General features: G+C 47.8%; 2 protein-coding genes across 4 annotated transcripts; both read right to left on the reverse strand.

The window, feature by feature from the left end:
- Positions 1–146: 146 nt before the first annotated feature.
- efhd2 (EF-hand domain family, member D2) lies at positions 147–7,454 on the reverse strand. 3 transcript variants are annotated; one of them, XR_013935576.1, is made up of 6 exons: positions 6,965–7,454; positions 4,970–5,117; positions 4,771–4,905; positions 2,521–2,648; positions 2,307–2,420; positions 147–1,461 (listed from the first exon to the last, which is right to left on the reverse strand). XR_013935576.1 is itself a non-coding variant. In XM_080470298.1 (6 exons), the coding sequence occupies exons 1-5, from the start codon at positions 7,249–7,251 to the stop codon at positions 2,408–2,410; spliced, it is 711 nt and encodes a 236-aa protein (XP_080326424.1). In that variant the 5' UTR covers positions 7,252–7,454; the 3' UTR covers positions 147–1,461; positions 2,365–2,407. The 3 variants fall into 3 exon arrangements, 2 of the variants coding, with proteins under 2 accessions (XP_080326424.1, XP_080326425.1); XM_080470298.1 differs by having other exon boundaries at positions 2,365–2,420; XM_080470299.1 differs by lacking the exon at positions 147–1,461 and having other exon boundaries at positions 2,388–2,648.
- Positions 7,455–8,003: 549 nt separating this feature from the next.
- Positions 8,004–23,417, reverse strand: ccdc22 (CCC complex scaffolding subunit CCDC22). Its single transcript, XM_080470300.1, has 16 exons — positions 22,985–23,417; positions 21,021–21,198; positions 18,752–18,884; positions 17,966–18,072; positions 17,313–17,397; positions 16,998–17,167; positions 16,204–16,404; positions 15,960–16,130; positions 15,089–15,208; positions 14,898–15,014; positions 14,646–14,747; positions 14,430–14,537; positions 13,901–13,996; positions 13,670–13,729; positions 13,405–13,479; positions 8,004–8,535 (listed from the first exon to the last, which is right to left on the reverse strand). The coding sequence occupies exons 1-16, from the start codon at positions 23,032–23,034 to the stop codon at positions 8,422–8,424; spliced, it is 1,887 nt and encodes a 628-aa protein (XP_080326426.1). The 5' UTR covers positions 23,035–23,417; the 3' UTR covers positions 8,004–8,421.
- Positions 23,418–24,318: the final 901 nt, after the last annotated feature.

Genomic DNA, 24,318 nt, shown 5'->3' on the forward strand with positions numbered 1-24,318 from the left:
ACGTGACGTCATCAACTGTTCATGTACTGCAGAGCTGATCCACACTCTCCCTACATGTACAGGATACGGTTCATATGTACGACACAATGAGGAGGACAGACGACTGAGATGAAGTGGTGAGTGATCCTGAAGTCTCAACGACAAGCTGATTGTTAATCCAAGTACAACTTTTATTGACAAATGTAAAGACAGTAAGACAAAGTAGTCGCACACAGATTCAGTGGTCCCACATTTCTGTTTAAAAAAGAAAATACTCATCACTCCACTACTGTTGGACCCTCTTTGAAGACATTTGTCGTAATGGCAGGATGAGTAAGAAACTGCTTTGGTTCAAGAACATTCCACCGACTCAACAGGAAGTCAAATTAAACATCTCATCAGGACAAACAGACTTCTCGTCACTGACATTTGCATTGAAGCAGTAAGTGCAAAATGTGCAAATCTCTTGGCCAAAAGGTTCACCTGATAAAGGGGGCGGGGTCACATGACCTCATTTAAGGCTGGTTTCAAACAGGAAGCAGGGATTTGTTTGTCATTGAAACCATAAAAATACAAAAGACATTTCCTCCCTTTCTGAACCGTCGTCGTCAAACACGTCAAAGCACCAGCGAGTTTGTCTGCGAGGTTTGGGTCGTTATTCTTTTTAGGAGGATTTACATCTCGTCAAAATACCAAACATGGAACACTTGATGTTTAAAATCACATATATTCATGTGCTTTAGACTAAATACAGCAGAAGAAGTCACAGTGTTGGAAGAGGATTTGATCCTAAACTAGCAGGATTTGTTCATCTTGGTTATCTTAGGCTGGGAAAGTGTGAGAGGAAGAAGCCATGAAGGCGTGAGGACGTGTGCAGAGATAAAACCTGCTCTCATGGCGACTCTCCCCTGTGGAGCAGGTGTAACGGAGCCGTTTGTCATTGAACTGGATCAGATCCTCGGTCCTGACGTGGCGGGAAAAACAAGCCGTGGCGCCGTCTCATTAAAATCATCACATGAAGCAGACAGTAGTACCGTGACATTAACATTCAACACAACTTATTCTGGTTCTTTCAAACTAATTTAAAAGTCTTCTTCTGCTTTTCTGGGAGGTGGGAGGACAAAAGAAGGGGGACTGGTTTTGGTTGGAGGGTCTGACCTGAAGGAGGCAGCTCATGTCCAGGATTGAGCAGATGGAAAGCAGTTCCAGGTACAGAAGTACACACCAGGACTGCAGTCAAACCATTTGGTTATTTTAGGACATTTAAAGAAACGAATCATGTGAGTCTGCAGACACTTTAGTTTGTTTCACTTCCTCATGGAACCCGAGACACCAGGACCGACTGCCGTCCCTCCAGACCGTCACTGAGATGTGTGGACATGGAACCCGAGACACCAGGACCGACTGCCGTCCCTCCAGACCGTCACTGAGATGTGTGGACATGGAACCCGAGACACCAGGACCGACTGCCGTCCCTCCAGACTGTGTGGACATGGAAGCATCATTTACTGAGCTTCACTCACAAACACCCTTCAGGGACATGTGGTACAGCCCTGGTACAGCGAACACAAGACCATTGTCTGTGAGCTGGAGCCGTAATAACACCTGTAATAAGACTTGTGCACTAAAGAACTGCCCAGCAGTTTGTTTCCCAGTGAAAGATGGAATCTCTTCCTCAGTAGAAACCTTTTAGTTTTTCAGTCTTCTGCTTTCAGACACTGTTTACAACTTGTTATAGAAAACTTAAAGTCTGTCGTATTCTAAGAAGTTATGCTAATCAGGTAGCTGCACCCCGCCCCTTCCTGTACCATCCCGTCAGCCCCGCCCCTTCCTGTACCATCCAGTCAGCCCCGCCCCTTCCTGTACCATCCAGTCAGCCCCGCCCCTTCCTGTACCATCCAGTCAGCCCCGCCCCTTCCTGTACCATCGAGTCCATGCAGTCAGACTGAACACAACAGAAGCTGCAGCTGCTTATTACCAACCAACCAACCAACCAACCCGTCAGGCCTTATTTAAATCACCCGTCTGCCCCTGAGAGTCTGTGGTTGTAGAAGCCAGGCCACAGAGACAGAAACAGACCCGAGTGTCACTCCACCTGCTGTCCTATGAAGTTCCTGAGATTCCAGCAGAGGTTCTGCTTTGTGAGGAGGAAGAGAGGGAAGGTGTAGAGAAGTGATGAAGGAGTGCAAGTGGTGGAAGAACCATTCATTGAGCTCAGAGTCAGTCTAACTGAATGAATGGAAGTTTTTGATCTTTTATCATCAAATCAGAGCAGCTCGGCTGAAACACGGAGCGAGCAGACCGACAGAACAGACCCGTTAACTGACCTGGTACCGTGTGATCAGCTGGAACTGACCTGGTACCGTCTGATCATCTGGAACTGACCTGGTACCGTGTGATCAGCTGGAACGGACCTGGTACCGTGTGATCAGCTGGAAGAGCTAGCAGAATGAGAGGAGAGGAGGGGATGATCCTGATTGAACGCTGGCCGTGGGGGTGGATCCTAGGGTGGGGGGGCGGGGGGGGGGGTCATTGGGTTACTTGAAGGCAGACCGGAGCTGTTTGAAAGCCGCCCGTCTCTCCTTCTGCTCCTCGGCCTCCTTCTTCTTGGCCTCCTGTTCCTGACGGATCTCCACCTCGAACTGGTTGGAGTCGCTGATGGCCTGAACCTGTCCAACAGGACGACATCTTTAAACCCACTGCCACAGCAAAACAACCAACCTGTTACCCACAATGCACCGGGGCAGACCAACGCCGCTCTGCTGCCAGACGTCTTCTGATACCTGAAGACATTTTCACACACAATCATACAATCACACAGCGAGAATCCCTGCAGAGCAGCTGACATATTGCTCTCTCCAGGATTTCAGGATTTTGCCATCGCAACTATTATCCCTGGGATTTTATCGCAACCTGCAACTTTAACCAACCAACGCAACTGTTCTGCAATTCTGAGCGAGATGACGGCTAAAGAGAGAAAAACTGGTTCTTAATGAGTCACAAGAGTGTACGGAGACTGCTGTGTGGTTTAATGCTGCTGCTACTGTGCAGTGGTGTGGTGGGCTGTGGTGTGGTGTGGTGTGGTGGGCAGTGGTGTGGTGTGGTGTGGTGGGCAGTGGTGTGGTGTACAGTGGCGTGGTGTACAGTGGTGTGGTGGGCAGTGGTGTGGTGTGGTGTGGTGTGGTGGGCAGTGGTGTGGTGTGGTGGGCAGTGGTGTGGTGTGGTGGGCAGTGGTGTGGTGTGGTGTGCAGTGGTGTGGTGTGGTGTGGTGTACAGTGGTGTGGTGTACAGTGGTGTGGTGTACAGTGGCGTGGTGTACAGTGGCGTGGTGTGCAGTGGCGTGGTGTGGTGTGCAGTGGTGTGGTGTGGTGTGGTGTGGTGTACAGTGGCGTGGTGTGCAGTGGCGTGGTGTGCAGTGGCGTGGTGTGCAGTGGCGTGGTGTGGTGTGGTGTGGTGTGGTGGGCAGTGGTGTGGTGTGGTGTGGTGGGCAGTGGTGTGGTGTGGTGGGCTGTGGTGTGCAGTGGCGTGGTGTGCAGTGGTGTGGTGAACGTGGACGAAAAAAGCATTAAAAGCAGCAGGAAAAAAGCAAAGCTGCTCAGAAGAGAGATGTTGTTGTTGTTGTTGTTGTTGTTGTTGTTGTTGTTGTTGCTGCTCCTTCCTGTGGCCAGAAGACAGTAACTCCTCCTGGTGAACAGTTTGCTGTGTACTGGGGATTTCCATATTTTCGGTGCTTATATTTTTCACGTTAAGTCTTGTGCATATTAATACTTTTAATTATAGATAGAATTTCTATCTTGTCTTATTTGATATTCAACTTCCCTTCTATGTATGTGTGTGGAGCAATGCTTCAAGGAATTTAAGGGTTTTCTATTCAGTCTGAAACCTTCTGCAGTATCAATCCACTGCAGTCGGTACAGAAACATCTGACAATGGAATGAAATATGTACCATCCCAAATTATAACTCAAACTTCATTAAGTTGTTTTTTAAAGTTAATTCAGAACGTTAGTCCCCTTCTAAAACAAGATTACTTAATTGAATATTAATTGTTGAATTAATTAAATATTAATTACTGTGGGAAAAAAGGGAGAAATAATAACTATTTGTCAAAACTGTTGCAATTTCTCCTCAGTCTGGTTCTGCAGGTTCTGCCTCCTCTGGGCCTGGTTCTGCAGGTTTCTCCTGAGGGTCTGGTTTTGCAGGTTTCTTCTCCTCTGGGCCTGGTTCTTCTCCTCTTGGCCTGGTTTGGCAGGTTTTTTCTCCTGAAGGTCTGGTTCTGCAGGTTTCTTCTCCTCTGGGCCTGGTTCTTCTCCTCTTGGCCTGGTTTGGCAGGTTTTTTCTCCTGAAGGTCTGGTTCTGCAGGTTTATTTTCCTCTGGGCCTGGTTCTGCAGGTTTCTCCTGCTCGCTCATGTGGATTTGTTGGCTTTTCTCTGTAAAATTGCCTTAAAATGACTTTGTTGTATTTGTTGCTCTAAAAGTAAAGTTCAGTTGAATTTCATCGCAACAAAACAAAAGTAAAAACTTTTGATCCCAACGTTCTGCAGAGCTCCTGGAGGGGCTGATAATGGAGGAACAACGCGTCCAGCTGCTGCTGCAGCCCCAACCAGAACGGATCAACACTTCAGTTAATTGATGTTGCATCTAAACTGAGGAAACGTGACGTGATGATGAGCAGTGGGACTCTTCTCCTTACGATCCAGAGAGCAGAAGAAGCCTCGTGTGTTCCGTGATGAACCTTCAGGAGATCTTCTGGTTGGTCTGGAAAACGCTCAACACCGGAACACCACTTACTTTCGCTTCGAAGAAGGTCTTGGCTCCTTTGACTCCCTCGGTGGAGACGTCGATCTCTGACAGCTGAGCGAGGACGCTGAGGCCGCTGCCCTCCACCAGCTCTCCTGCAGCCGCCTTCCTGAAGATCAGCAGGAACTGCAGAGAGAGGAGGAGTGAGAGGACAGAAGGTGGCCTGCAGGAGGCTGAAGTCCTGGTTTACCTCTCTGAAGCTCAGCTTGTTGTCCAGGTCCTCGTCCACCTCTTTGATCATGTTCTTCAGGCCCAGATGTGTCTGTGGAGCTTCCAGCTTCTCCATCATCAGCTTCAGCTCCATCAGGTCAATGTAGTCGTCCTTCCCGGTGTCGAACCTGCAGCACAGCAGCAGTGAGGGGATGAGTTGCTCTATCATCTCCCTCACAACAAACCCCTGAGAAGACCCTTACAACCCAGACCTGACGGGATTCTTCAGCTTGGACCTTCGGAGGTAATCAGATTACAATCACCTGACACCTTTAGTTGAGTTACTGATGAATTTGAAGGATCTCACTCGCTTCATCCACCGTGGAGGAACCAACGCCTCCTCGTGGATTTTATTAGATCGCTGAACAGATTCCATTGTTCTCAGACACAACTCTCTAGAGGTCATGTTATCATACGGAAGTGGGCGGGGCCAGTCGGGCGACCAGCAGACTGGGATCAGAGACAGAGCGCCACTTCCTGTCTCCACACAAACCTCAGGGGCTGGAAGGACTGTTGAGACAGGAAGTCCTGAATCCAAACAGTCTTCTGCTCCCTGAACCAGCAGCCAGAGCTGCTCCACCCAAATACTGCAGTGCAACGACAGCAACCTTACAGCCCCTCTACAGCTCCTCTCGGGACTCTACAGCCCCTCTAGGGACTCCACAGCCCTACTAGGGACTCCTAGTGACTCCACAGCTCCTCTAGTGACTCCACAGCCCCTCTAGTGACTCCACAGCCCCTCTGTAGCGACTCTATGGAACTTTCATGATAACCTCCCGTTATGTTTCAGACCAGCTTCAAACAGTAATTCAATGTATTGATCTGAATGCTGCTTGTGACAGCAGGTGAAGGGTTAATGTGGAGTTTACAAACAAACAAACAAACTTATTGATGATGCTGCAGAGTGACGATGTTGGACAGAAATTAAATGAATGTGTTTAATGTTTCCACTGTGAAAACAGCAGAGACGATTCTAACAGCCTGAAATATCTCAAGTAGGAAATCCTTCAAATCATCATTATAGTTCTGAAGTATCACGACGCAACATAAAGTGCTGGTTTGGTAAAAACAACAACTACATGAAGATTAATAGTGTTTCCAACATGTTTTAATAAAATGGCTCATTTGATGGTGGAGCTCCGAGTCTGAAGACGAAACCTGCAGTGGAGGGGTGAAAGAATCCACAGGTCTGGACACGACAGGAAGCTGAAGAATCTGCTGAAACACCCAGAAGCAGCGACGTGCACCAACTCACCCTCCTCAGGGCTGCAGCACTCAGTCCAACCAACAACAACTAGTGATGTCCAGAGACGTCTGCTTTAGTCCATCTGAAGCCTGCAGCTTTAAAAAGGCTTTGACACAAATGGAGTGAAGTACAGCTGCTGACTATTCTAGCAGCCTTCAGGGTTTATAGTTAATGAGTCAATGAGTGAAGGTGGTGTTTGTCCTGAAGAAGTGGATAAACCAGAGAACAGGGACACGTGGTCCTGCTGAGGAGGTGGACCGTCTTTATGGGACCAGGAACAGAGTTCATGTTGGCCTACCCACTGTCAGACCGTTGGCTCCACTTCCTCCTCACACAGGACCCGACTTCCTGGACCAGGCCCAGACACCCTGGACCAGGCCCAGACACCCTGGACCAGGCCCAGACACCCTGGACCAGGCCCAGACACCCTGCTGAGAACTGCAGGTCTGTAATCACTGTGTCTGTAATCACACCATCTGTCCTGCACACACGGTGTGGACAGACCATGTAGCCCCACCCACCCTGGTGACAGACGGTGAACAGACAGTGGACAGACAGTGGACAGACCATGTAGCCCCACCCACCCTGGTGACAGACAGTGAACAGACAGTGGACAAACAGTGAACAGACAGTGGACAGACCATGGAGCCCCACCCATGCTGGTGGTGACAGACAGTGGACATACAGTGTGGACAGACAGTGGAGCTCCGCCCAGCCGAGGACACTCACGTCTTGAACATCTTCTCCATGTCCTTGATCTGCTTCCTGGAGAACTCCTTGAACTCGGTGTAGGGGTTGAAGATCTTCATGCTGGGCTGCACGTGCTCCCCCTGGCCCTCGTTTAGCTGCCCCCTCCGGACCAGCTTGGCCCCCAGCTCCGAGTCCGCGGAGGCCGTGCAGGACTTGTCCTCGGACCCGTTCTCCTCGGCGGGTCCGTCCAGGGCCGCCGGCTCCTGGTCCCCGTCCTCGATCTGCAGCCGCCGCTGCAGCTTGGAGGACAGCTCGTCTGAGGCCATGTTCCCCCGGGACACAAACACACGCTGCTCCGCTCTCAGTGCTCACAGATCGTCCGACCTCACGGAGCTCACGGTCCCTGGTTCGATCCCCGCTGGCTGCGGGAAGTGAAGCTGAGGTCGAGGACTAGACTCCGTCACACCGCCACAGCTCCTTATAAAGCCACAGGTCCGCCCGGTGCTGCGGAACCACTCGCTTCCGTGTTAACTGGTGACCAACTTCCTCTTCCGCCTGCGGCTGCTGCTGTACAGCGAATAGAATAGAATAGAATAGGAAATGAATTTAAGTGAAAATCAAACACTATTCACAGGGAGGAGGTCTGGAGACTTTCTGCCACAGGAAGGAAGGAGCTGCTGCTGGACCAGGACCTCATGGAGGACTGAGACCTAGTCCATGGTGGACCTGATCCTCCTGTACAGAGTCCACCTCCACCTGCACTGGGCTTTGTGATGTTTGTTGAGCCTGCTGGAGTCTCCGCCCTCCAGCATGATGTCCAGGCACGCAGCAGCAGAGAGGACGCGCTCTGAGGAAGACCTTCAACACAGTGGGACAGATATTGAAGGGTTGATCCAGCACTTCTCACCCACTGCACTTTGTCAACAACATACTTGTAGTAGTCCTCCACAAAGGAAAACTGTGTGTGTGTGTGTGTGTGTGTGTGTGTGTGTGTGTTGCTCAGCAGGGGGTATTTCAGTGCTATTAGCAGCCCTCAGTGGGGCAGATGTAGAAAGTGCTGAGAGCCTTTGAGGATTTTCAGTGTAAGGCATCTTTATTGAAGCTGGTACCATATGTACACAATACTTAGCTGATGGATCTGAAGAACATTGTTAATCGACTACATTCAAATTCATTCACTCAACATGAGGAGGAAACTGAAATGGAGCAAGAAGTCATGTCTTACAAATTCTTAGTCAAAGGTTTGATTTGAATCACAAGGTCTTAGGAAAAGATTTGTATACATTAAGAGAAAAGGTCCGGCAGCGTCCCGGCAGCGTCCCGGCTGTCCAGTGTAGTTTCATTCAGGTAGAAAAGCAATCAGAGCAGCGCATGAAACCACGGCAGAGTTCATCCAGGGAGGAAAACCCAGCCCAGCTCTCCATCGTCCAGGATGTACATGAAACAAGCGCCTCTGTGTCCGAGGTGCAGACAGGAAAGCAGAGCGGCTCGCTCCTTCAGCCTTCTCTCACTTTAGCAGCCAGAGCAGAGTTCTCCTGTCGGATGGCCTTGTAGTCCTCCAGGATCCTCTCCAGGTTGGCCATGGTCTTGTTGCTGTTTTCAGTCTCGATCTGGGAACAGAGGAAGATTAGCAGGGAAATGATTGAAACCAAGCTGACGGTGTGTCAAACTTTCAGTTCTTGTTATTTACGCAGGTTCTGCCCGGCCAGCAGAGCAGCCGGGGGAAGAGTTGACACCAACACACTGACAACAAGACTGCTCAGCCAAACACACACAGCAGTGAAGCAGGCAACTGAGCAAAGAAACATAAATAACGTCCACGTGCTTCAAACAGGAGGAGAGAGCGACATTCACCTTCTTCAAACTATTAACCTCACAAAATGAATTATTCCCCCACCAAGCAGAGAACTGTGGGTGAAGAACCAGCTGTGGTTCCACACTGAACAGAACGTCTCCGGCTCCGTTCTCAATGCTCAATTCTCAGTCTTTGCTGGTGTCAGATTGTTTTTTCCTGATCGTTCCCGTTACATTATGAAGGCGACCTCTATCCCCCAGAGCGCAGAAGGCGACATGAAGTCACGCTGAGCACACTGTTTAAAGAAGTAAATATGGACGCCACGCCGGTCAGCAACAGGGTTGCCAGGTGTGACTCACTGTTTCAGCCCAAACAACATAAAACCCAAACACCTCATTAAAAACTCAGCCTGTGGAGGAATCATGTTAAAACCCTAAAACTATTATGTGTGTAATAAAGAACACCTCTTAAACACACAAGTGCAGGAAATAAACAAAGTTAAAAGGTAAGAGAGTTTGGCTCCCAACTGCAGGATACCCGCCAAATCTGGCAACGCTGGTCAGCGTGTAGATTCATTTTCAAGAGGTTGTTAAATATGAGGGACAGAATCTAGACGACATGAGGAGGAAAGAAGAAGAGAACAGGGGAAAAAAGGGCACAGCTTTTATTCTGGCGGAGCCACTTCCTCTGGTGCTTATGGTGACATCAGTCACACGCCGATGACGAAACAGTCGATGTAGAAACATTGAACTGGTTCCACAAATGATGGCGGTCTGGTAGGAGAACATTAGAAGGGTGTTCCATTTCCCTGCAGTGAAACGAGGAGTTGGAGCTGGCCCTCCAATCACTCCTTTGTTAGGTTTCAGGTTCCAGGGTATAGGCAGGAATCTGAGGTTCATTTCAATACAATTTTAAGACTTTTTTAAAAACCTATCAAAAGAAATGAAGACCTCATCGCCACTTTAAGTGGTTGTTAGCGACACATCTTTAACAGTTGTAGTTTACAATGTAACAGAAATGAGGTGAGCTGAGAAGGAATAAAACTCAGAAGAATGAATTAAACTAACAGCAGGTTTACCAACGTTCCCCTCAGTCACAACAAGTAACAACAGTTATTCAACACCAACTGGCAGAAAACAAGAACTTATTACAGAACTCGTCCTACATCAACACAAAGGGACCAGCTTTGTTAATGCTGTCAACAAGCTGCTGCTTACAGGACTGTGTTAACACCAATCTTATCACCTATCCAGTTTGGTCCCTGCCACAGGTGGAGGTCTGAGCCACAGGTGGAGATCTGAGCCACAGGTGGAGGTCTGAGCCACAGGTGGAGGTCTGAGCCACAGGTGGACGTCTGAGCCACAGGTGGACGTCTGAGCCACAGGTGGACGTCTGAACCACAGGTGGAGGTCTGAGCCACAGGTGGAGGTCTGAACCACAGGTGGAGATCTGAGCCACAGGTGGAGGTCTGAGCCACAGGTGGAGGTCTGAGCAATGTCCCAATCCGGAAACATCGACTTAAAAATATCCGTTATACCTTCATTTAAGTTCAATGAGTGGTGATGTGCTGCTGTGCTGAGACACCAGATAACCTCTGAACACAGTGTTGGTGTGCCGCCCTGATGTCAGCAGAGGATGGAGCAGAGGATGAAGCAGAGGGTGAAGCAGAGGGTGAAGCAGAGGATGAAGCAGAGGGTGAAGCAGAGGATGGAGCAGAGGATGAAGCAGAGGATGAAGCAGAGGATGGAGCAGAGGATGAAGCAGAGGATGGAGCAGAGGATGAAGCAGAGGGTGAAGCAGAGGATGGAGCAGAGGGTGAAGCAGAGGATGAAGCAGAGGATGGAGCAGAGGATGAAGCAGAGGATGGAGCAGAGGATGAAGCAGAGGATGAAGCAGAGGATGGAGCAGAAGGTGAAGCAGAGGATGAAGCAGAGGGTGAAGCAGAGGATGGAGCAGAGGGTGAAGCAGAGGATGGAGCAGAGGATGGAGCAGAGGATGGAGCAGAGGGTGAAGCAGAGGATGGAGCAGAGGATGAAGCAGAGGATGGAGCAGAGGATGAAGCAGAGGGTGAAGCAGAGGATGGAGCAGAGGATGGAGCAGAGGGTGAAGCAGAGGATGGAGCAGAGGGTGAAGCAGAGGATGGAGCAGAGGATGAAGCAGAGGATGGAGCAGAGGATGAAGCAGAGGATGGAGCAGAGGATGGAGCAGAGGATGAAGCAGAGGATGGAGCAGAGGATGGAGCAGAGGATGGAGCAGAGGGTGAAGCAGAGGATGGAGCAGAGGATGGAGCAGAGGATGGAGCAGAGGATGGAGCAGAGGGTGAAGCAGAGGATGGAGCAGAGGATGGAGCAGAGGGTGAAGCAGAGGATGGAGCAGAGGATGAAGCAGAGGATGGAGCAGAGGATGAAGCAGAGGATGGAGCAGAGGATGGAGCAGAGGATGGAGCAGAGGATGAAGCAGAGGATGGAGCAGAGGATGGAGCAGAGGATGGAGCAGAGGTCGCGGTCGTAGCTGTGTTGGCCAGCTCACCCGTCACGTTAGCAGGTGGTGGTGTTGCTGGTGGAGCACAGAAAGATGCTGCCAACAGCAGCCTAGTGGCTAGTGCCTTGCATATGGGACCTCGGGCAAGTGCTTACAACTTTTTACTTGCCTGAAGTTTAATGTAAATCTATAAGCTTGGGTAAAGTATGAATTGACCAATAAATCCATTGTAAAATGTTTCTGTAATTGTTGTTTGAATAAACTTGAGGATATTTGACTCCAATTAAAAATGACCAGACAAACATAATAAGATTTCACAAATTATTTTTACAGTTTAACTTCTTTCCATGAGAGTATCCATGCAGGTTCTGACATAGTACTGAAACATTTAGCCTATCAGAGTTCATTTACATATTTAATTTATTTACACATTAACAGAGTCATTTCAGAAAACAACTATTATATACAAGTACTGCATTAATGATTTAAAGGGAAGAATTAAATTCTTGTGCATACTAGAGGATTAATGACTAGTTTTAGACATAAAATACATTGTAGTATTATACATTAACTGATATTATTCAGTGACTAGAGTACACCAATAAAAAGACACAAACTGATGCATGACAGAGTGCAGTACTGTAGTACACAACCTGACAAAATGTGGATCCAGTTTGTCACTAAAGTATTTTGAAAACAAGAATTGAAGTACAATTCATGAACATTCAAATGTTCTTATTCCAGGAGTGTGATGGAGGGACAGCTTCAGGAACCTGCTCATCTATACTGCAGTAGGGAAGCACCGAGCACGTTTTTTCACTTCTGATCTGATCCTGATACTTAACTTTGTATTTCTGCTCATACTATTCCGATACCAGAGCTGTTTGCTTTAATATTATTATTATCATTATTGTTGACTTTACATGAGGCTGTAATCGACTCCTCTCTACAGTAAAGTATGAAATGTACTAATGTATACATGTATTCTCTCTAAAGACAACTTGAGGTTAGTATCAGGACAGAAAAGGAAGCAGTACAAAGTATTTTAGTTCCATGTGGACAATGTGGGGGTCTGCGTGACGTCATCATCTCATCATAAACTAGTTCTATCTTTAGAACCTCAGAATGACTTTATTAATCCCTGGGGAAACTCTTGAGCAAGGCAGCAGCAACACAATGTTTCCAGCTCTAACGCAGCTCCAACCATTGGGACTATTTTCAGGGAGTTTAGCGTGGAGTAGGACGCAGCTTCACGGAGGTGTGAATCGCCTGCTGACAGCCTGGAGGAGCTGCTGCTCATTGTTCTGATGTCAGTGCTGTTCTCCTCCGGGAGCTGGCTGTGGCGTCTGGCGGCAGAGCGACCGCCTCGCTGTACCACTGCTTTGCTAACATCCACGTTGCTGTGTTGCTTTGCTAACATCCACGTTGCTGTGTTGCTTTGTGGTGTTTTGAGTGTAAAATCCATCCAATCAGCAACATGTTGCCATGAAAAGTTGGCTAGCACAGTGCTACTTCCCTAGCCTGCTCGCTGGCTGTAAACTGTGGACTGGATTTCCTGACTCATTCCTCCTGGTCTCATTGAGACCCGCCTCCCTTCAGGAATCCAGTCCACAGTTTGCAGCCAGCGAGCAGAGCAGCAGCAGGGAAACACTGGGGATCATTTCAGCACCATGAAGCAGACCAGGATCATGGATCAGACCAGGATCATGGAGCAGGAACCTCTGCAGGTTGGACAGTAAATTTCTTCACGTCTGTGTTTGCGCTGGAATATCCGCTGTGACGAGATGACGTTGCACCCGTCTGAGCGCGGCCCCGAGGCGATCTCGCTCCGAGAACGCAACCGAGTCAAGGCGTATAAAATTCAATACCTGATAGAATCGTGATTAAGACCTTTTTAATACTTTTAAGGGCCTTAATTTTCCCACAATTGATTTAGCACCTTTTAATACTTTTTAAGACCCCGCGGACGCCCTGGGCTAGTAACGAGATGTTTGGGCCTCCATGTAAAGCACATATAGAAGGAAGGTGGTTTGGTGGATTCGTCTCATTAACTCGGGATAACATTAAAAAGTTGAATTAGTTTAGTGGTTCAATTCAAAAACTTGATCCCTCACAGAACCACAAAAAATCTGAAGATTAGAATATTGTGAAAAAGTACAGTTGTACACGTTATCTGTCTGTGTGTGTGTGTGTGTTTGTATACCTGCTCCTCCAGATCTCTAATCTCTCTCAGGATGGTTCCGGTGTCCTCGATGGTTTGGATGAGCTGGTTACAGTTCTACAGAAGTACGTCACACGTTAGTCTTTACGCGCGCGCACCCCCCCACCCCCCCAACACACACACACACACACACACACACACACACACACACACACACACACACACACACACACACACACACACACACACACACACACACACACACACACACACACACACACACACACACACACACACACACACGTACTTCATGTAAGGCAGCCAGGTATTTGTAGGATTTGCGGACTGATTCGTCTTTCTTGGCGTCCTGCACAGAACAGGAACATTTAACCCTTTAACAGCTGGCCCACCAAACAAAACTTTTATTAAAAAAACATTTGAGTCAAAATGTTTAAAGAACTTCAGTGAACATGAGATAATCTCAGTTCTGGTCCTTGAGTGTTTTCCAGGCTGAGCAGAGGAAGTGACCTGCTCTTACCTTAAAAACCAGCTCATCAGTCACAGCGAAGGTCCGGTCCAGCTTTCCTGTCAGGCTGTTGATTTCTTTCTGCAGATCCTTTGTATCAGTTAAGATCTGCAAGCAACGTTTAAACCTCTGCTCATTTCTCCACAGACACAGGAAATACACACAAATATACAGAAATACAGACACAAAACAGAAAAAGGAGAAAGCCAAGAGAGCGACCTGGTGCCACCAGATATGATGGGACGCTGAGATAATTAGAAACAAGTTAAAATAAATCTCAAGACGATGGTTAACCTGTGATGTTCCCTGGAGACGTACAGTAACTTAGTAGTTAGTTTGTGAGTGTAATGGTGAGTTTTATATACATCCATGCATTAATGATGGTTATTCTGCCTTATACATTTATTTATTTTGTCTTTATCACATTTATAAATATTATAACATATATTAAACAATAAGGATTTTTTAAATCGCAATTTAATCTCAAGAGTCCAAAAAGAGTTCTGTTGGTCCTAAAATGTGTTGCTGAAATGAGACGAACTTTAGTGATTTCCTCCTTCTGTTTCCTGATGTTGCTGACGATCTCCAGGATCCTCTGAGTGTACGCAGAGCGAGACGCATCCTGAGGAAGACTTTCCAACTCGGACACCTTCACAGGAAACACAAGAAGTCATTTAAAACACACGGGCATGTTCCATTACTTGAGAAATCCTGAAATCAGAAATCTGGACGGCTGACTGGCTGGTTGGAGGTTTACCAGCTGTTTGTACGTCTCCTCCTTCTTCCTGGACTCTTCTGTACACACTCGGATTTTATCATGGAGACATTTGATCTCTGAAAGTTTTCTGGAAGATTCCAGCTGTGGAAACAGGATAGAGTCAAGGTGAGCAAGTATGTAGATCTATCGATCGATCGATGGATATACATATAGAGACAGAGACAGAGACAGAGACAGAGACAGAGACAGAGACAGAGACAGAGACAGAGAGGAGTGTGTTGGTGTGTTTACGTCTTGGCTGCTGCGGATCTCTTTGAGTCTTCGATGTTCCTCGATGAGCGGCGCTCGGTGTTTCTCCCACTGAGCCGCCAGGTTCACCAGCCGCCTGCTGCTGGCCTCCATCAGCGCCTGCAGGGGGCGGTGCTGAGTCAGAGCGCTGCGTGGATCTCCGAGGATCCCCGAGGACCAGGTGGATGTCCTACCTGAAGCTGGAGCAGGTTGTCGTCTCCATCTGGCAGCAGGTCGATGGTTTTCTTCTTCACGTGTATCCTCTCCTCCTCCTCAGCGTTTCCCAGCACTCGCTGCTTCAGCTCATCCTTCACCTACACAAACAAACAATCAAACAAGAAGCAGCTCTTTGGGTTGTCTTGGTTTTCTTTTGACGGGCATTATAATGATCATATAATCTCATACATGATGTTAATAAATCCAAGGTCTGCCTCCTCTGTCAGAGAATATTCTGTCACATAGTGGATCATTTCTCTAAAGGCAGATTCTTCAATCTAAAATCATTTCTTCTCCAATTAAAGGAAGAGTCATAACTGAACCGCCTCTGAAACATTGAGAGAAATAACAGTTTTTCTGTGTAAAAAGTTAAAATGATTGACAGTGAAATAAAAGTCTTGCTGGAAAAGAAAGAAAATGTGAGAAGACAAACTTCTCTTAGTGGTTTTAAAGGCAATGATGAAACAAGATTCCAGGTGAAGACGCTTAAAAAGCTGCTTCCTCTTTCTAAATCCCTCACACTCCTGTTTAAACAAGTACTTGTATTGTAACTGAATGTATTCTTTATAAAACTTAAGTATCACGTGATGAAAGCAGTGGGAGTCATTTGATTGAAATGTTTCCATTTGACTGAATTTCAAGGTTGAATTTGTGACTGTTGGAGATTGATTGTGCTCAATACTGTTTTAGTTCAAAGTGACACAGAACTGTTGTTTTTCTCACCGATGGTGCCATGTGCCAGTTTTTTGATAAAGTAAACAAAAAATGAACTTGCTTCTCTGCGTTGGGTAAATCCCATTTCCTCAGTGGGCGAGGTGTTTGACCCCCGAGGGGTTAACGAGGCGCTACCTGAGCGTTGGTGACGGCCATGAGCTTCATGTCTGCTGCCAGCTGCTCCACGTGGCTGCAGAGCTGCTGGAGCTGCTGCTGCAGGGCGTCCAGCTCGTCCTGCTGACACAGCGCCGCGTCGCCTTCTGACTGACGGCCGGAGGGGGCGGGGCTTGCCAATGCCGCCACTTCCTGCAGGAAACAGTCGCTCAGAGTGACATCCGACCTCAGAGCCGTGTGACAAGGTGCTGCTGCGGCGGCTCACCTGTGTGAAGGTGAACTTCTGAGTGTGAGTGAAGTGGGTGCCCTTCATCAGGAGGTCGTCGGGGGCGGAGCTCCTGAAGCTGTGCAGGAGGTCAGAGAGGTCAGAGAAGGAGGAGGAGGAGTCTGCAGAGGGCAGGGCCGCAGAGCGCAGCTGCTCCTCGATGCGTTTACGCAGCCGAGTCAGCTTCCTGGAGCGGTACTCCTGTTAAACAACGCAGCACGTCAGCGTGAAGCCAGAACCGGACTGAGAGGAAGAGGAGGAACAGCAGCATCGAATCACTGGACCTTAACGCACTTTCACATAAACCTTCAACTGATTCAGAGACTCTTCATTCAGCATGGCCGCCATCTTGGAAAGAATGAAAAGGCTCATGTGCTTAATGAGAACTAACCAAACCTAAACTAAAACTGTATTTTTAGTCAATATGCAGTTTGAAACTGTGTCGTAAATAAATTCTGATTATTTTAACTGTAAACATCTCCTTCCTCCACAGAAGTGAGGAGAGGGTCCTCATCCAAGATGGCGGCTGTGTTAATCCAGTGATGGATCCACTGATTCAATTGAACTTTATTTATATTGTGCCAAATACAACTGTCATATGAAGACACTTTTACAAAGAAAGTACAATTCCACATGAGCAAGTAGAGGAGGTGGAGGAAAGGTAAAACTCCCCTGACCGGGGTGACCAGGTCATGGTTCCAGTAATGACCGGATCAGGGGTCCGGTCAATGGACCAGTAATGACCGGGTCATGGTTCCAGTAATGACCGGGTCAGGGGTCCGGCGAGGACTGACCTGTGGTGTGAGGCGGGACAGCAGTCCCTGACTGTTCCACTCCACATCCCACTCCTGCGCTGCGCTCAGCTCGGCCGTGTGCTGCTCCAGGATGGACGCCATCGTGCTCCAACGGTTGGGCAGCTGAGCAGTGACGGGACGGAGGACAACCCTGCGATACTCCTCCACCTCTGAAACACAGCACACACCTGGCTTTTTTATCTCAACCTGGACTGAACCCTGACAAGAAAACTTCTGCTGACTTCCTACAAACTGACAAACGGAGGACAAACTAAAAAGAGAAACAACAACGGAGCGAGTAGATGTGAAGTTCACCTTTCTGGGGCTTCTGACCGGCAGCGGTGGTGCTGTACGGTAAACTGAGAGGCTGCACCTGGAAGCTGTGCATTGAGCCCAGACTCTGAACACAAAGAAGCACATGATCAGATCCCCCAACAGGGTCACCACAGCACAACAGAGAGGAATCAACCTTAAAGGTTCTACAAAACAACACTTTCTTCATTTCAATCAAGCCTGAGGGCCAAAACCGGCCAGAATACCTTTTTAGTGTTACTTTATCAATAATCACTGTGTGTGTGTGTGTGTGTGTGTGTGTGTGTGTGTGTGTGTGTGTGTGTGTGTGTGTGTGTGTGTGTGTGTGTGTGTGTGTGTGTGTGTGTGTGTGTGTGTGTGTGTGTGTGTGTGTGTGTGTGTGTGTGTGTGTGTGTGTGTGTGTGTGTGTGTGTGTAACATGATATAACGTAATATAACTAATCCATTGGCACCATACATTCAATTGATAGTTATAGTATCTAAACGGTGTAAAATTAAAAAAAGCTCAAACAAAGAACTTCTTCCTGTTTGTTTTGAAACGCAGTACCTGATCATTGGTTGTTGTCTTCCTGTCTTTACCAAAGACAAACCAGACTAAACATGTTATTGATCATCTTGTCAGCTGGACGGTGGATAGATGACAGGGATTCGTTTACCTGTGTGTCAGTTTGCAGCGGCAGTCTGCAGTTTGGAGGCAGCCAGGGTACGGCCAGCTGAGCTCTGATGGCAGCAGCAACGTTCCTCTGAAGGACCACCGACTTCCCTGCAGGACAGGAAGTCACTGTGAGGTCCAGAGCCCAGACCACACGGCCCAGTTCTGAGTCCAGACAACACCAGCACCACACCAGCCTGGTCCAGAGTCCGGACCACACCAGCACCACACAGGCCCGGTCCAGAGTCCGGACCACACCGGCCAGGTTCTGAGTCCGGACCACATCGGCCAGGTTCTGACTCCGGACCACACCGGCCAGTTCTGAGTCCGGACCACACCGGCCCGGTTCTGAGTCCGGACCACACCAGGACCACACTGGCCCGGTTCTGAGTCCGGACCACACCGGCCAAGTTCTGACTCCGGACCACACCGGCCAGTTCTGAGTCTGGACCACACCGGCCCAGTTCTGAGTCCAGACTACACCGGTCCAGTTCTATGTCCAGACTACACCAGGACCACACCAGGACCACACCGGCCCAGTTCTGAGTCCGGACCACATGAGTTCAGCTAAGGACCACCAGAAGTTACTAAACAACAGTTACCAGCTGACAAACAAGAAGACAGGATCGTGTTTGAAAGCAGATTTGATGAAATCTAAAGACTGGGGGGGACTCTGGACCCAGACGGCCGGGGCGGGACTCTACAGAACTCCTGTACACAGATTGTAGCCGGTCCCTGCAGAGGCCTTGTTCTCTGGAGGAGCAGTGGAGTGAGGAGTGAAGCTCTCTACCTGTCGGCTGGTCCGAGGTCTCGGCACTTTCTCTGGGAAGCTTCTCCACCAGGAACATGAGCAGCGAGCGGATCTCCGGCTCATTGCTGTACAGGAAGGTCTGGTAGCCCAGTTCTCCTTTATAGCCAACGTCCTGCAGGTAATGACAAAATACTCCACATCAGCAACATGTCAAAGAGTTTGTGGCTTTTACATATACTTCTTTATACTTCAATGTTCTGCTCAGTCTGCTTCTGTCAAAGGTTTACTTCTAATAAAAGGACTTCTTCTTTTCCTAGTCACCATACATAAATGAACAGAAAATTATAATTGTGACACGGTCTCAGCTGAGGTTGCACAATTCATCACACACACCCGTCGTCATGGCAACACCAACATGCAAACATACTCAATGAGTATTGCTCATCACGTCAGCCTGACTGAGCTGCGACAAAGCTGAGTGTTTGGTTATCAAAGGGTGTGTGGAGAGTTTAGTGTGTGTCCTTATGGAGGAAGAGAGCAGAGGGGAAGGTGTGGAGGAGGAGAGCAGAGGGGAAGGTGTGGAGGAAGAGAGCAGAGAGGAAGGTGTGAGGAAGAGAGCAGAGAGGAAGATGTGGAGGAAGAGAGCAGAGGGGAAGAGAGCAGAGAGGAAGGTGTGGAGGAAGAGAGCAGAGGGGAAGGTGTGGAGGAAGAGAGCAGAGAGGAAGGTGTGGAGGAAGAGAGCAGAGGGGAAGAGAGCAGAGAGGAAGGTGTGGAGGAAGAGAGCAGAGGGGAAGGTGTGGAGGAAGAGAGCAGAGAGGAAGGTGTGGAGGAAGAGAGCAGAGAGGAAGATGTGGAGGAAGAAGAACCGGCGGAACATCACACTGAGTCACATCAAGTGTGGCTTCCACCATCTTTAGATTACTTTATAGAAAAAATGTATTCCAACACACCTGATCACAACGAGACGTTCTGGTTCTGGTTCTGGGTGACAATCTGATCATTAGTTAATTAGTTTATTTTTCAGGGACCAAGTCCAGAAAACATTAATCCTAAAGAGAAGATGCTTTGTACCAGATTTAGACCTGGCTAAGAGGAGAAACTTCTAAACCATGCAGGAGGAAGAGCAGCAGGGCCCAGAACAAACACCACTGAGCCAGACCTCGTCCACACTGCAGGGAAATGAGACCCTGATTCTTTACCCACAGGGACTCAGATCCAACCTGTTGTGGCCGTGTCAAAACTGCAATTCTGATTTTTTCACACCAGACCCAGACTCCATCATACCCAGTCAGATTTGTTTCTACATCGACTGCTTCGTCATCATCGTGTGACTGACGTCACGATAAGCACCAGAGGAAGTGGCTCCGCCAGAATAAAAGCTGTGCTCTTTTTTCCCCTGTTCTCTTCTTCTTTCCTCCTCATGTCGTCTAGATTCTGTCCCTCATATTTAACAACCTCTTGAAAATGAATCTACACGCTGACCAGCGTTGCCAGATTTGGAGGGTATCCCCCAATTGGGGAGCCAAACTCTCTTACCTTTTAACTTTGTTTATTTCCTGCACTTGTGTGTTTAAGAGGTGTTCTTTATTACACACATAATAGTTTTACAGTTTTAACATGATTCCTCCACAGGCTGAGTTTTTAATGAGGTGTTTGGGTTTTATGTTGTTTGGGCTGAAACAGTGAGTCACACCTGGCAACCCTGTTGCTGACCGGCGTGCCATGCGTCACCGTCAGGTCCGATCAGGTTCACACGGCTGTGTGATAGAGGTCCCCTTGAAAAGGTAACGTGAACAATCACGCAAAAACAATCTGATATCAGCAAAAAATCTGAACTGAGCACGGAGGCCTGCAGTACGAAGCCGTAGAGTGAACAACCCCAAACAACTGTTTTAGTACAAACAGAGAGGCGTAACAACAAAGGGAGACTAGAAATAAAGAAGAATTCAGCTTTTTATTTCCTTTGGATTTATTCTAACAACATTAGTAAATGTTTTTAAAAGTGCTTTAGAAATTAAACAATGAACTTATATTATAATCATACATTTATGGATAAGCCGTTCAGAGCTGTATTTTATCATGTGAAAAAGAAGAAGAGGTCCAGCATTCAACAGTAACCCACAGCTTGGCGTGAGACTAATGGTTTGGTGTGACAGTTCAGGGTGCACCAGGATGGTGGAGTTAAAAACAGTGTTAGCTGATTGACTGGAATGTATGTCGGTCACAGGGTTAATTCCAGCCGAATGCAGACACACACTGAAGGGTTGAAGCCAGTGTGAAGGTGGCAGACTGGACAGTGAGGTCTCACCTGACAGGCCTGAGCCAGACTCATGCCCACTCTGAAGCGAGCAGACATCCCCGGAGGCAGAGAGGTGGGCAGCGCGCCGCCCAGGCCGGGCTCGATCACCCGGATACATCTGACCACGGCCTCCACGATCAGCTCACTGGTGAACTGTTTGACGCTGTCCGTCTCCTCGCTCACCTCTCTGTGGACCAGAGGTCAAACGTCAAGTTCCACACAGCTCCTTCTCCAGTGGCCATACTGAGGGAGGACAGCATCTCCGTCTCCATGGTAACCAGAATGTTGGCGTGAGAGAACAATACATGTTTGACCAGAGTCAGAGCTGTTTTACACAAAGAAACACGAGGAGCTTCTGCACCACATTACGACATGCAGAGACACACAGCTCCCAGTTAGCCTCCAGCTAAGGTGCAGGACCATTCAGGACAATCCAGGACAATCCAGGACCATTCAGGACAATTTAGGACCATTCAGGACAAACCAGGACCATTCAGGACAATCCAGGACAATCCAGGACCATTCAGGACAAACCAGGACCATTCAGGACAATCCAGGACAATCCAGGACCATTCAGGACAATTTAGGACCATTCAGGACAAACCAGGACCATTCAGGACTAGGATTGTCACAAGAACCAATCCTTTGGTACCAATTCGATACCAATGAACACGGCGCAATCCTAGACTGAAACAAGCCGACATGCAAACAGTGGCTCAGAAGTTTCCAAAGGAAAGGAGGAAGCACGTCAAACCTGGCCGAACCCCTCAAAGACAGGCCCTCCGACTTGTTTAGAGAAGTCAAAGTGAGTTTCCGTTTGCTATCACTGCTGTGTCACGTGACATGTTAACCCGAATGTGCCTGCGTTCTGTCTTTGAGCATGAGGGTCAGCCGGGTCGCAGGCTTCTACTCTCTCACTCAGTCGCTCCCTCATGTAGATGTTTAACGTAAGGTAACCAGACGCTCTGCGTCATTATACGTAAGGTGACATGATGAGATACTGTCCGAATGTCTCTCACTTTACGTTACTTAAAATGAAAGTTTTTGGAAAGTAAAATAGTTGACTATTGTTGTTATTTATGACCATATTTATAAGCACAGTATTGTTTGTTTTTATACTGGATGGCTATAGGCCACTGCTGTTCTTTTTGAATGTATAGTTTACCTTTTGGCAGCTGGTACTGCAATTTAAATTCTGAGAAAAAGATGTTGAAGCACAGTGGTGTTAAATACTCCACAGTTTGAAGCAGTTTTCAATAAATTAGTGAATTTAAAAGTACATGGGTTCTGTTGTTTGTTTTTTTAAATTGTGGTATCGAATTAGTATCGAGAATCATGGAAATTCACAGGTATTGGTATCGACTATTGAAATTCTGGTATCGTGACAACCCTATTCAGGACAATCCAGGACCATTCAGGACAATCCAGGACAATCCAGGACCATTCAGGACATTCCAGGACCATTCAGGACATTCCAGGACAATCCAGACTTCACCTCAGTTTGGATGCAGTGACACTTGTTAGTGGAATAAAAATACTCCTTCGTGCACAGCAAACATTACTGTACATTTCCCTGTAATCTAGGTATTGTGGAGTAACTTCATTGAGTAAAGTAACTCCAGGACATGATGAGACATGTCTGTCCTCTGGGGATCAGTGAACATATTGAACAAAGCTTCCAGAGCAGCTCCACTGCACCTCATTCAATGAAAACACATGGATTTATTCTAACACGGCCCACATAATACTGTCTTAGATGAGTATTCTCACACTTTAAAGACGCAGGAGGCCAAACACCAGATTACACATGTAGGATTACACAAGTGTAATAACACGTATTTTTACATAAACGTTTTCCCCTTAAATGAACCTTTTATAGTCACACGACTGTTCAGAGATTTGATTCAACCCAAACATGCAGTTCATCCACGACATGAGATTAAATGAGATTAAATGATGATCTTTATACTCACGTGCCGACTTGTTTAAGGGCATGAATGAGAATTTTATCAACTTCCTCCATGACTGAAGTTAGTGTGAAGAAAAGCTAATAAACTTAGAGAAGACAGCAGGACGGCTTTTTGACATGGACTCAGCTGATATTAGAGAAGGTTTCTGGATAAATAACAGATGACTATTGGAGCTAGAAAGCAGACTTTCATCTTCTGTTAGCTGCTAACTAGCAGCCACTCCTCCAGACTGTCCTGCTCGGTTCATCTCTGACAAACTGCCAAACATACGAGGACAGAGGTCTCTACATCGTCTACAACCTGAACCTGAACCGAATATTGTGTTCTAAAAGCAGAAATCCTGACATCTTTTCCAGAAAACGGTTCAATCTGACGTCTGAGCTTCTGTTCAGTGTGGAAAAGAAGAACCCGAGCGGAGCGGTGCCTTCTGGGAAATGTAGTTTTCTGCTGAATTCGTCTTGTTAAAGAACTTCAGCAAATGAGAAAGATAGAACTACATCTCCCAGCATGCACCACAAGCAATGGTCTCATGACCGGAAAAAGGTTGACGATAACTGAGGGCTGATACCTGATTGGCTGAAAATGAAGGCCTTTGATTGGCTGGTTTTCTGCTCAAACTTTCTCTCTTTCTCTCTTTCTTTCTGTCTTTCTTTTTTTCTTTCTTTCTTTCCTTCTTTCTTTCTTTCTGTCACGTGTGGGCGTGTGTTTGAGAGAGAGCGGAGTTGAGAGCGATTTATTACTGAAAACAAACGTGTTTGCTTGTTTGTGTTTGTGTTTTTCCGACTGTGTGTTTTTGTATGATCCTTTTATGTGTTGTTAGTGTAGCTTAAACCTAGTTTGGTGATGTTTTTTGTGTGTTTCTCCGTGTCTTGTGGCCGGGATGGCGTCCTCTGAGACATCTCCAGTGTCTCTGAGACATGGAGTCCGGTTGGTGCCTCAGCCCAGCTCCACCGTGGAGCAGGTGCTGCAGGTGGTTGGGGAGAAGGTCGGATGCGAGAGCATCACCTACGCCTCCCGCATGAATAAGGCAGTGGTGGTCTTTTAAGGACCCACAGTTTGTGGCGGCTCTAATTGAAAGCGGAGTTGTGATCAACGATGAGTTCATCCAGGTGTCCCCACTGGCTGGACCGTCCACGCGGATCACCGTGTCCGGAGTTCCTCCGTTCGTTTGGAACGAGGCTCTGGAGCGAGACCTGAGGAGGTTCGGTGAGTTTGCAGGTGGTTTCCGTACTGTTGGTCTGGGCTGCAAGGACCCAAAACTGAAACATGTCCAGTCTCTGTGGAGGCAGGTCTTCATGTTTCTGGACTCTCCGACTCAGACACTGGATGTGTCTTTC

Source organism: Lipophrys pholis (assembly GCF_963383615.2).
Source record: "Lipophrys pholis genome assembly, chromosome: 8".
In the NCBI taxonomy this organism is placed as follows: Eukaryota; Metazoa; Chordata; class Actinopteri; order Blenniiformes; family Blenniidae; genus Lipophrys; species Lipophrys pholis.

Bases quoted from the DNA above. Each gene is read 5' to 3' on its own strand.
- efhd2 (XM_080470298.1), bottom strand. From the start codon at position 7,251: ATGGCCTCAGACGAGCTGTCCTCCAAGCTGCAGCGGCGGCTGCAGATC. The intron at 4,906-4,969 runs GTAAACCAGGAC...CTCTCTCTGCAG, and splicing joins ACAAGCTGAGCTTCAGAGAG to TTCCTGCTGATCTTCAGGAA. The intron at 2,649-4,770 runs GTAAGTGGTGTT...CCTGTTGGACAG, and splicing joins AGACCTTCTTCGAAGCGAAA to GTTCAGGCCATCAGCGACTC.
- ccdc22 (XM_080470300.1), bottom strand. From the start codon at position 23,034: ATGGAGGAAGTTGATAAAATTCTCATTCATGCCCTTAAACAAGTCGGC. The intron at 16,131-16,203 runs GTGAGCCGCCGC...TGTTTCCTGCAG, and splicing joins AGAAGTTCACCTTCACACAG to GAAGTGGCGGCATTGGCAAG. The intron at 14,748-14,897 runs GTAAACACACCA...CTGTTTCCACAG, and splicing joins AGATCCGCAGCAGCCAAGAC to CTGGAATCTTCCAGAAAACT.